General features: G+C 31.7%; 1 protein-coding gene across 3 annotated transcripts in view; it reads right to left on the reverse strand.

Annotated features, from left to right (window-relative positions):
• COL11A1 (collagen type XI alpha 1 chain) overlaps window positions 1-13786 on the reverse strand; it is a 491783-nt gene that overhangs the window by 154447 nt on the left and 323550 nt on the right. For all 3 annotated transcript variants that reach the window (XM_064488770.1, XM_064488772.1, XM_064488771.1), the window contains one exon: window positions 12561-12723. In XM_064488770.1, the coding sequence (XP_064344840.1) occupies window positions 12561-12723 (163 nt within the window). The remainder of the gene's footprint in view (window positions 1-12560; window positions 12724-13786) is intronic.

Below are 13786 nucleotides of genomic sequence, written 5' to 3' on the forward strand. Positions count from 1 at the left end.
AAAAAGTACCTTACCTGTAGAGGCACAAAGACTAATACATCTGACTCCTCTTCAGAAACCACACAAGTAAGTGGAAAATTTAGTGAAATATTTGAAGTGTTGAAAGAGGGAAAAAAAAGAAAACAACCTAGAATTCTGTACCCTGCAGAATTATCCTTCAAAAGTGAAAGAACAATAAAGTCTTTCTCAGAAAAACAAATACTCAAGGAATTTGCTGGCAATAGACCTATACTGCAAGCAATTTAAAAAGAAGTTCTTCAGCGAGAAGAAAAATGATGTTGTTCAGAGAAACCAGATAATGAAAGAAAGAGAATCGAAGTATAAGTAAAGGTAAAATAGAAATTTTTATTTTTCTTATTCTTAATTGATTTAACTGATAATAGTTTCTTCAAAATAATAATAATACACACACACACACACACACACACACACACACACACAAACACACACAGAGTTGGTACTCTATATCCATGGGTTCCACATCCATGAATTCAACTAATCGTAGATCAAGAACATTCAGAAAAAATAATTCCAGAAAGTTCCAAAAAAACAAAATTGAGTTTGCTGCATGGTGGCAACTATTTACATAACATTTTCATTGTACTTAAAATTATTTACAAACACTTGCACTGTATTTGGTATTATAAGAAAACTAAAGGTAATTTAAAGTACACAGGGAGACAGGAGGGTGGAATTAGGAATATTGTATTATTATAAGGTACTTCCACTAACTGTACAATAGTACAGTGTTACCTGAAAGTGGACTTGGATTTGTTGTAAATGTATATTACAAATTGTACAGTAACCACTAAAATAAATAAGTAATAAAGGAAGTGTAATTGATATGCTAAGAAAATAGTGAAAAGGGAGTCATATAAAATGCTCAATTTAAACCAAAAAAGGCAGAACATTGTAGAAGACAAATATGATAAAAAAAAAATAACAGCAGCAAATACAAAACAGTAGCAAATATGGTAGATACAAGTTTAACTATATCAATAATTATTTTAAATATCGAGATCCAAACATACAAACCAAAGGAGATTGTCAGAGAGGATCAAAAAATAATGCCCAACTATATTTTGTTTACAGTAAACCTACTTTCAATATAAAGACACATGTAGATTAAAAGTATAGGGATGGAAAAGATATACCATACTATCACAAATTAAAAGAAAGCAAGAGTAGCTATATTAATTTCAGACACAGTAGGCCTTAGAGCAAGGCAAGTTATCAGGGCTAAAGAGAGATACTACATACTGATGGTAGAGTCAACAGCTCAAGAAGAAATAATAGCCTTTGATGTTTATGTGCCTAGCAACAAAATATCAACATATATGAGGCAAAAACTGATACAACTGCAAAAAGAAATAAAGTAATCCCATATTATATTTGGAAGGCTTAACACTCTTCTACCAGAAGTTGACATATCTAGTTGCAGAAAATTAGTAAGGACATAGTTGAACGCAACAGCACTATCAATCAAGTAGATATAATTGACATCTATACACAACTTTAACCAAAAAAACAGCAACTTACGCATTCTTCTCAAGAATGTTCTCACCTGGAATATTCACAAAAAGAGACCACTTCTTGGGCCATAAAATACATCTTAACAAATTTAAAGGAATAGAATGACACAACATCTGCTCTTAGAACACAGTGGAATTAAACTAGAAATCAATAACAGAAAGATGTCTGAAAAGTTTCAAAAAACTTGGAGAATAAACTACACATTTCTAAGTAAAATATGAGTCAATGGTGCTATCTCAAGGAAAATTTTTTTTAATATTTTTGAGCTAAATGAAAATAAAAACACAACATATCAAAATGTGTAAGATGCAGCAAAAGCAGTTCTCATCGAGAAATTTATAGCATTGAATGCAAATACTAGAATAGAAGAAAAATTTAAACAATCATTTAAGCTTCTACCTTAGAAAACTAGACAAAAGAAGAGTAAATTAATTCTAAAGTGAGCAGAAGAAAAAAAATACTAAAATTTAGAGCAGAAATTAGTGAAACTGAAATTGAAAATTAGTGAAATTTATATATATATATAAAATAAAATCAAAAACTGGTCCTTTAAAAAAATCAATAAAATCAATAAGCACTCAACCAGGCTAATTAAGAAAGACAAAAGACACAAATAACAAATATAAGTGAAAGACAGGTCATCATTACAGATCCCACAGATATTAAAAGGATAATAAAGGAATATTATGAACAACTCTGTGCTTACAAATTTGATAAACTGGATGAAATGAACTAATTTCTTGAAAGAGTCAATCTGCAAAAACTCACATAAGAAATAGATAATCTTATTAGGCCTATATCTATTAAAGAAATTGAATCAATAATAAATAACGTTCAAAAACAGAAAGTACCAGGTCCAGAATGATTCACTGGTGAATTCTACTAAATATTTATGGAAGAAATTATGCTAAACTTCTACATTCTCTTTCAGAAAACAGAAGCAAAGGGAATACTTCTTAACTCATTCTATAAGGCCAAATTTTCCAAATACCAAAACCAGACAATGACATTACAAGAAAACTACAGACCAATATCCCTTGGGAACACATGCAAAAATCCTCAGCAATATATTAGCAAATCAAATCCAACAATATATTTTTAAAAACTATACACCATGACCAAGCATAATTTATCCCAGGCATGTAAGCTTGTTTTAATATTTGAAAATCAATATAATTTATCACATCAACAGTCTAAAAAAGAAAAATCACATGATCATATGAATAAAAGTAGAAAAAGTATATGACAAAATCCAATATCCACTCACTATAAAAACTCTCAGCAAACTAGAAATAGAGTGAAACTTCTCCAACTTGATAAAGAACTCCTACAAAAAACCTACAGCTAACATAATTACTGGTGAGACTTGCAGCTTTCCCACTAAGATCAAGAACAAGGCAAAGATGTCCCTTCTCAGCTCTGATTTTCAGCATTGTACTAGATGTCCTAGATAATGCAATAAGACAAGAAACTGAAATACAAGAGACAGATATTGAAGGAAGAAATAAAACTCTTTTTGTTCACAGATGATAATTGTTTACATAGAAAATCTGAAAGAATGGACAAAAAAAAAAAAAAAAAAAACTCCTGAAAGTAATCAGTGATTATAGCAAGGCTGCAAGACACAAGGCTAATACACAAAAGCCAATTGTTTTCCTATATGCCAGCAATGAACAGTGATTTTGAAATTAAAAACACAAAACCATTTGTATTAGCACATAAAAAATGACATACTTAGGTTAAATCTAACAAAATATGAACAAGGTCTATATGAGAAAAACTACAGCAACTGAGGAAATATCAGATAAGAACAAAATAATTGAGAAAAATTCCATTTTCATAGATAGAAAGACTTAATATTGCCAAGATGTCAGGTTGTCTGACCTTGATTTATACACTCAACTCTCCCAGTTAAAATCCCAGAAAATGATTTTGTGGATATCGTCAAGGTGTTCCCAGAGGTTATCACAGGAGGCAAATGACCCAGAATACCCAACTCAATACTGAATGAATAAAACAAAGTTGGGGAGCTGACACTGCCTGTCAGCTTACTATAGGCTTACTATAAAGCTACATTAATAAAGACAATGTAGTATTTGTGACAGAAAAGACAAATAGATCAGTGGAACAGTATAGAGAGCCCTGAAATAGACCTGTGTAAATATAATCAACTTTGACAAAAGAGCAAAGACAACACAATGGAAAAGAGACAATATTTTCAACAAATGGTACTAGAAGAACCAGAAATCCAAATACCAAAAAGTGAATTTAAACACAAAACTTACACTCTTCACAAAAATTAACCAAGATACAACCAAATTATATTGCTTTAAATGTAAAATGCAAAATGACAAAAATCCTAGAAGATAACATAGGAGAAAGCTTAGATGACCTTGGGTATGGCGATGACTTTTTAGATACCACAGGAGGGACATGATGTATGAAAGAAATAACTGATACCTCAGACTTCATTAAAATGGAAAACTTCTGCTCCATGAAAGACCATGTCAAGGGAATGAGAATACAAGCCAAACTGGGAGAAAGTATCTACAAAAGACACATCTGAGAAAGGGCTGTTATCTAAAATATACAAAGAATAGTTAAAACTGAACAATAACTTGATTTAAAAATGGGCAAAAGACCTTAACAGACACCTCACCAAAGAAGACATACAGATGGGAGATAAGCATATGAAAAGATGTTCAATATGTCATCAGGGAAATGAAAACTAAAAGGAGATACTACCACACAGCTATTAGAATGGCCAACATACAAACAGTGACAGAACTGTGAAGCAACAAGAATTTTCATTCATTACTGGTGATAATGTATGTTAGTACAGTCCCTTTGGGAGACAGTTTGGCATTTCTTACACGAGTAAGCATACTCTTACCAGATGATCCAGCAATTATGCTAGGGGTTGAAAAGGGGTGAAAACATGTTCACACAAAAACCTGCACACAGTTTTTTAGAGCTGCTTAATTCAGTTACCAAAACTTGGAAAGCAATCAATAGGTCCTTCAGTAGATGAATGGATAGATAAACTGTGACACATTCAGACAATAGAATATTCAGCACTAAAAAGAAATAAGCTATCAAGCCATGAAAGACATGGAAAAAATGTAAACGTATATTACTAAGTGAAAGAAGTCAACCTGAAAATACTAAAAACTGTATGACTTCAACTGTACGACATCCCGGAAAAGGCAAAACTAAGGAGACAGTGAGAACATCACTGTTTGCTAGAGTTTAGGGGAGACCAATGAATAGGAGGGCAATGAATAGGTAGAGTACAGAGAATTTTTAGGGCATGAAACTATTTCTTAAGATACTGCTGTGTACATGTATTGGTGAACACATGTTATTATACATTTGCCAAAACCCATAGAATGTACAAAACCCTAATGTAAACTATGGGTTTTGGCTGATAATGATGTGTCAGAGTCGGTTCACCCACTGCAAATGTGCCACTGTGGTGGGGAAACTGATAGTGGGGGAAGCTGTGTGTGCGTGTGTGTGTGTGTGTGTGTATGCACAAGGGTATATGGAAACTTGATTGTGCTGTAAACCTAAAACAGTTCTAAAAAATAAACTATATGAACAAAATTTTTAAGGCAATAAACAGATGCCAACTCCAAGATAACCCAAATGTGAAAACTCTCAAAAAGAGACTTTGAAACATCTATTATGTAAAACACTTGACCCAACAATTTCACAACACACTTTTTTTAAGGGAATGTGCTACATTTACCAAGATTTACTGAGTACATGCTGGTCCATAAAACGATTGTCAATAAATCTGAATGCAATGAGATAAAGTCAAGTTTACTTTCAAAAAAATAAATTAGACACCAATAATGATAAGCAATCTAAGAAAAATGCAAGTATTGAGACAACAAACAACACACCTTTCCATAATTCACGGGTCAAAGATGAAATAAAGACGGAAATTAGAAACTACTTTAAAAAATTACATAACAGTTTTATGGGTTACAACTAAAACAGTGTTTATAGGGAAATGTATAATTTTTTAATTGTTTCTACTAGCAAATAGTGGATCTGCAAACAATGACTTTCCTTTTTGAGAAACTAGAAAAATGATTTTCCTCTTTCAAATTTAGGATAGAAAGAAAATAATAATGGAATAGAAAAGAGGTCAGTTAAGAGAAATAATAAACAGAGCCAAATATGATTTGTTTAAAAATACCAACAAAATTTTCAAAGGCCTACTTAAACTGCTTGATCTATGAAAAAAAAAGAGAATACAAATCATTATTATCAGGAATTAAAAGTGATTATCACCAGTAATCTTATAGACATTAAAAAGTAAACAAGAAAATACTACAAACAACTTTACACCAACAAATTCAACAATTTAGTTGAACTAGAAAAAGTTCTTAAAATGTAAAATTTACCTAGATTTGTATTTAAGAGAAATATAAAAATTAATTAACCTATATCTATGAATGAAATTAAGTATGTTTAAAACCTTTCTGAAAAGAAAACTCTGGCACCTGGCATTTTCACTGGTGAATTCTATGTAGCATTCAAGAAAGAAATAGTATTGGGGACGGAGCCAAGATGGTGGAGTGGAGAGACTCAGCTCACCCTCTCTCACAAATACACCAAGAATTACATCTACAAACCCACTGAATTGCACAGAACATCTACTAAAATCTGGCAGAGTGTCTCTTGCTTTGAAATGCCAGGAAGATTCTCACAAAATCCGATAAACAAGTTCATACTGTACAGTGCAGGGAACTATATTCAATATCTTGTAGTAACTTATGGTGAAAATGAATATGAAAATGAATGCATGTATGTTCATGTATGACTGAAACATTGTGCTGTACACCAGAAATTGACACAACATTGTAAACTAACTATACTTAAACAAATATATATACCAAAAAAATAAATAAATCAATCAATCATACAAAAAATTTTTCAGAAAATAGATGAGATCACTGTCCAAATCATTTTGAGGCCAGTATTATCCTAATACCAAAACTTGACAAAGAAATTACAAATATAGAGAATCATAGACCAATATCTCTCATTAATAAAGGCTCAAAATCCTAAAGATTCTTTAGCAAATCAAGTCCAACAGTAAATAAAAAGAATAATACATCATGTACAATTGGAGTCCATCTAAGAAATGAAAGGTTGGTTTTAAACATCTGAAAATCAATTGATATAATTCAACCTGCTAACAGAAAAGAAAATTATCATTTTAATAGGTATATAAAAAGCATTTGACAAAATTCAATACATGTTCATAATGAAAACTTTTAGAGAACTAAGACTAGTAGTGAAATTTCTCAAACTGATAAATTTATATTGAACAGTTACAGCAGCCAACATCATAGTTAATGGCTGAAGACTGAGTATTTTTCTACCTGAGATCAGAAAAACAAAAAGACAAGAATTCCTGTTTCACCACTTCTGTTAAACATTTTGATGGAGGTCCTATACATTGCCATAAAAAAATTAAAATAAAAGGTATAAAAAAATAGAAAATAGTGAAAGGTCCCTATTTACAGATTGTATGATCATTTGCATTAAAAAAATACCTCAACTAATAAATAAATTTAACAAGTTTGGAAGATACAAAATTAATATTTAAAAATCTATTGTATTTTTATATGGCAACAAAATACTGACAGATGACATTAAAAGCAGTTTCATTTACTGTAGCATAAAAAAAAAAAATCACCTAGGCACAAAATGAATAAAAGATATCCATGATGTCTACACTGAAAACTAGGAAACATTGTGAGAGGAATTAAAGAAGACCAAAATTAATGAAGAGTTATACCACATTCAGAAAGTGGAAAACTCAATGTTTGTTAAAATATCAATTCTCTTCATTTTGGTCTACTGCTTAAATGCAATCCCAATTAAAACCTCCATTTTATTTTTGAAATTCCCAAGCTTACTCTAAAACTTATACAGAGTGCAAATAACATAAATAAAGCAATGTTTACAAGGAATAAAAGTAGAAGCAGTTATCCTACCTGACTTTCAAATTTCCTATAAAACTACAGTGATCAAAATGATTTGGTATTAGTGAAAAGATAGATAAATAAATCAATGGAATAGGATAGTAGAGAGTTTAGTAACAGATCTAATTATATGTAGTCAACTGATTTCTGGCATAGAAGCCAAGACAATACAATGAATAAAGGAAAGTCTTTTTAGTAAAGTATGCTGGATGAACAGGATAGCCTTATAAAAAAAACAATTGTTGACCTTTATCTCATGCCATACCCAAATATTAACTCAAAATGGGGCGTGACCTATTGTGTAAAATCTAAAATTTCAACACTTCTAATAGCAAGAGATCATGTGATTTTTATATAGGTAAGGGTTTCTTAGAACACAAAAGTATAAAACATTAACAAAATCAATAAATGAAACTTGATCAAAATGAAAATTATTCACACTTTGGAATACATTATCTAGAAAATAAAAAGGCAAGTCACATGCTGGAAAAATTATCTGCTTATATCTATCAAAGTATATGCACAATATATAAGAACCCCTACAATTCTGTAACCAGAATATAGCAGCCATTTTTTAAATGGGCAAAAGACACCTCACAAAGGAAGATGAATAAATGGCTGATAAGCACCTGAAAATATGCTTGTCATCATCAGTCATGAGGCAAAGCAAGTTAAAACCACAATGAAATACTACTACACAACCACTTAGAATGGCTAAAATGTAAAAGGCTGACCATATACTGGCAAGGATGCAGGACAAGTGGAACTCTCATTCACTGCTGGAGGGAATGTGAAATGATTAATATCACTTTGGAATACAATTTGACAGTTCAGTTTTTTTTTCCTCTTTAAGTTAAACATGCACCTACCAAATAACCCAAGCATTCCACTCCTAGGTAGTTAACTAAGACAAATAAAAATAAACACCCACACCAAATCTATACATGGATGTTCACAACAGCTTTATATGCAGTAACCAAAATCTAGAAACAACCCAAATGCCCACTAAAAGCAAAAGTGGATGAAAAAATTGTGGCTTTATCATATTTGGAATACTGGTTACAAAAAAAGGGAAAAAGCAAAATAATGGTACATATGAAGACACGTGTAAGTCTCAAAAATGGTATACTGAGCAAAAAAAAAAAAAGCCAACCTAAAGAGAGTGCATTCATTTATAAACATTCTTGAAAAAATAAATAAGCTATAATGATAAAAAAGCAAATTAGTGATTGCCTAGGTTTAGAGTAGAAGAGATGGCTCATAAAAGTGTGGAAGGAAACTTTTGGGTGTGATGGCAATGTTTATTTTCTTGATTATGATGATGGCTTCAGAAGTCTATATGCATGTCAGAACTGATTAAATGGTGCACATTTAAATTGTACATTCTTATAGTTTATTGTACTTTGATTATATCTCAATAAATAAAAATCTCAAGGATTCTGACCTAAATGCATCTAAACTGGAAAAGGTGAATAAATGGGAAAGCTGTTCTCTAGGGAGACTATGTCTACTAGCACACAATTTCTTCAAAGTATGCACTTTGGAAAATATATGCAGTAAAAAAAGATACAAGGACGTCACAAACTGGTAATCAAATCCTTAACGAAATATTTGAGATGTACTTTAAGGTAAGTTTTCAGGCGTTATAGAACTACTGAAATAGTATAGCTTTTATAAATTATTATACACTGATTTCTTCGAAGAGTATTTCATGTAAAAGTCCTTTCTGAGAAGTTTGAAAAAAATGAAAAATTTCATAAATGAGATTTTCCACTCAATTGTCATCACATTCCTCTTATTCCTTTCAAAGAAAGAAATAATCTGCCTAAAGACAGACAACTGTTAAAAGTATAAAAGACTTTTGTAATAACATGTTTTGATTTAGTAAAAAAGGGAAAAAAGATTGAAAAATAGTGCTTTGAAAACTTGAGTTATAATGGCTACAACTTGATATTTAGATAAAAAAACAAAAACAAAAACAAAAACAAAAACAAAAACAACAAACAACAAACTTCCTGTTTAAAGGATTCCAGAAGTAACAAACTACTAAGGTGGTGTAGTTTTTCTTCTATTTTAGATTTTCTTGATATTTTTGAACTGTATCATTAAGCCAGAAGAAACCAAGGCTGTTGATTAGGGTTGACTGGATATTTTGTGCCTGCATGAAAGTGTTCATCTGCTCAGACCATGTTCCACTCACTAAGGTCCATACCTATGTGCTTCCCTCTCTGTCTAGAGAAGGCGAATTTATCTAATTCCCACAAGGTACCTTGTAAACAAGCAGTAGTCCAGGAAGAAGCGCTTCATTTACAAGTCATAAAGACCACTTAGAACTTTTGACTGATACATGGGTCACTGTTGCTCACTAATACCATAATGTATAATATTTAAAATGTCAAAGTTGTAAGATGATAAAAAAGAATACAAGTTATAATAATAATTAAGAAAACTACATATCAGTGCATAATTAAATTAACATATAACCACGTATATAAATAAAATTAATACTAGTATTTTAAGCACTTCACATACATATGTTCATTTTTAATAAATACTTAAGATTACTATTCCCATTTGAAGACTGAGAAATTAAAACTTACAAAAATTAATTACACACAGAAACCTGATTAAGCTAGGTACTGCAATTCAAAATCAAACTTTTCTCATTCCAGAACCAATTCTTGTATTCATTCTGCTATGCTGAAATTATATAATCTGAATTACGTTCCTACATACTAATTTTGGCATTTTCGTATAAACTAATCTTGTGATTCTTTTAAAAACATTTTCAGTTTTGCTTTTATCTATTTAAGGCAGAATTCTTAAAAGTCTTCAGATTGCAATTCATATTAAATAAATGCTCTATTTAAAGTTCCAGAGGGTTTCATGCAAAGCAGTTTAATAAACTTATTTTTGCTACTCACTGTCATACTCACTAAAGGTTTCACTAACGAGCCTTTGAAGATTATTTTTCTAATGGCTTAACAGTTTTTCCAAATAAACAGCTGGAATTACTTCAAGATTTAGAATATGATTTATGTTATTAGAAAGTCAAGAATTAATCAAAGAAAGTAATAATAATCTTTGCTTCTAGTACCTCTTCTTTGGTAATTTACCAGAAGCCTCTTGGCTAGAGGTATTTTGATCAGCAGTGGTTGAAAACATATGGAAATATTTTAAGGAAATCATTTTTATGTGTTCTAGTTGTTGATACTATAATGCGCCTATAAAACACAGAGGCATTTACTGCATGCACATTTTTTAATATGTAGCATCAGGTTCAGTTATTTATGTTGAAAAAAGAACTTACTGTGATAGTCTGTAACTACACATCAAAAGCTCTAAACTGGACCTCAGTGAGCATGAGCATAGTATATGGCAAGGAAAGTGGAGGATAGTCTCGTGTGTGTGTGTTGGGGGATAAGGAGTCAAAAAGAAAAACTAAATGACATTCACCTAGAATTATGTTCAGGTAAAAGTAGAAGTCTCAGTACTATGAAACTGTATGGAAAAGAAATCTAATTAACATGTACATATGTCAAACACTATCTTTTAAGGCTAGTAAATTTTGAGAATTAATAAATATTAATTTGCATATTTCCATCCTAATTTCCTCTTTATATGTCCTATTCATTTATGATGAACAAAATCTACTCTTAATTTCCATTGTTTAAGGCTCTGCAAATATGTACAGCAATAAATTAAACGAACTTCTGAAATGAAACTATCTACGGATTTAGCTCTTCCATATTACTCATTTATGTTCTATGAATATAAGGTGTTGTTGGGTTATAAAAATAAATTTAGCCTGTGAAACTGATGTTTAATTTTAAAATAGAATTTTGTAAGCTTAGAAATTAATTTGTTCATGATTATCATTTATCTAATAAATAAATATTCATGTATCATTTGTGTTCAATCAATACATGATACTAGAAGACCTGACAGCATATTATTATATATTGCCTGAATCAATCAGTTTTTAATTTAATTTTGTATGATATAACGTGTTAAACATTTTGTTTGAAGTCAAAGGCTTGGGCACATACTAGTGCAGAAACTCAGAAACAAATAAAATTCCAAATAATCTGAAAATGTCACAAGCTTTAATTCTATTTAAAATTATGCCATAGATTATGTATATAACTAAGTACAGGGACGTAATATTCTACTGACACTCTGAATTTATGTTGTGTTTTTTAAAAAAAATACATGCTGTGTGTGTATGTGTGTGTATACATACACATATCAATAAAATACAACAAATCTCCCATGTAGAACTTGTCTATTAATCCATAATATATTACACAGCTTTACTTTGTTATACTTTAAAAAATAAATTACTCAGAAACTATACAAAAATAATTAGAGTAATGAATAATATCTCAGGAGTGCATCCCTTTATGGGGTCAGGACCCAGTTCTGTTTGTTCCGTTTATAATTGACTAAATGAAAGTTAAAGCAAGAGTTACCAGGTCCCACGATTGAAGGATTAGAAGAAATAATGTGATTATCATAATTGGTGAATTATAGTTGAAAAGAAACTTTTCACCATGACCTTCACATTATTAAAAAAGTGATTTTAAAAACTTACAGTTCACCTTTGGCAGTATGGTCTCTATCTTACCTTGGAAACATTCACAAAGAACAGAGAAAGGCAACATATCTCACTTGTCCATTTTAATAAATTAATCTCTGAGAGGAGTGAAGATAATGTTCTTTACTCCAAAGGAAATAACAGAAAGTACTAAGAGGAATGCCAACTCCCTTCCCAGGAGAACAGCATGCCTGCGTTTAAATCAACCCATCTCTGGAAACGTTTCCCAGGCGTTACAGTCACCATTGTCCACTGATTCTCTTCCTGAACAATAGAAAACATCACCACTACACCACAGAGGAAGAAAGTAGGTCACTCTTTAGAGTTTGTAACTTTGCTTCATGGCATATATTGATTGTTATTGCTGTTACTAACTCATTTCATCTGATTTAGTGATATTCAGCTTAAAGTCTGATTTATTTTACCTCAAAAACTTCTTCATCCAAAATCCTTGTTCCAAAAACCGTGATTCCATTGGTGTCAACGATTGCTCTCTCACTTCTGTCGAGGGGTTTTGTGGTTTTCTTCTTACAATCAACAATCATTGTCACAGTTTTCTTCTCCACGCTGATTGCTACCCGATGCCACCTGAAAAAGCCAAATAATTCTTGTGTAAATTTCAAAGATGTTGTTGCCAAACCACTATGCACATTAAAGTACAATGCATTTTAAATTATACAAGTGAGCTGAAATTGTACAAAATGTAGGCTCATTTATAGCTCAATCAGTAAAACAGGTGACTACTTCCTATTTACCCAGAATAGTGCTAGGAGCTCAAAAGGACACAGCAGTGTAAGATGCACAGCAGTCTTGGCTGTCTGTGCTGATAAGGAAGTGCCCAACCTTTGCTTCACTGTGTTGTAACAAAAGCTTAATCTCACCATGTCCTGATGAGGGTATTTGATATAGAGATCAGGGGTGGGATATGGGGTAAGTAATAGTTTCTATGTACGTAAATGCTCTCTCCCAAAGTGGAATTCTACTTAAAGAAAATTCTGTTGAAGTGATCCCCTGAGATTGACTGTAAAAGGGTACGTCTACTAATTGAATGAATGCTCCATCTGGAGCAATTGAATGTTCTAATTACACAATGTGCTTCTCTGTCTTTATTCACATTTCTTTCAAGTGCTTTCGTTTTCTTTTTCCACTTTAATTTCAAGACCGTTGTAGATCACTGCTGTGGGCAGGATCCAAGACTGAGACACAATATCTCTCCTTCTTTGCAGGGTTGGCAGGAAGTGGGGACACTGAAAGCAAGCATAGTCAATGCATGTATGGAGTGAGAGTCTCAATTCACTCTGAAGCTACTACTCCAGCTAATTCAGGGCAGTGATGACAGGCTTGGGGGGAGACATGGCCAGCCCTCTGGAAACATACATACCCTAATCATACTGTAAAACGGTGGGGTTTATTAGCAGTATCTGGTGCTAACATAAACAGCTAAGTGAAGCTCACTTGGATTTTGCAAGCCACTCTTGTTTTTTTTTTTTTTCCCAAATGAAAAGTGCTAAATTAATATTCCAGAAGTGTCTAGGAATAGATCCATAAAATAAAGTACGCAAAAAGTGCAGCAGCCTTTCTAAATTGTCTGTTTCATGTGACTTGGCATGGACACTGACGAGGACCAAGTATATTTCCACATACACTTAAT

The sequence above is a fragment of the Camelus dromedarius genome, chromosome 9, assembly GCF_036321535.1.
Source record: "Camelus dromedarius isolate mCamDro1 chromosome 9, mCamDro1.pat, whole genome shotgun sequence".
Lineage (NCBI taxonomy): Eukaryota > Metazoa > Chordata > Mammalia > Artiodactyla > Camelidae > Camelus > Camelus dromedarius.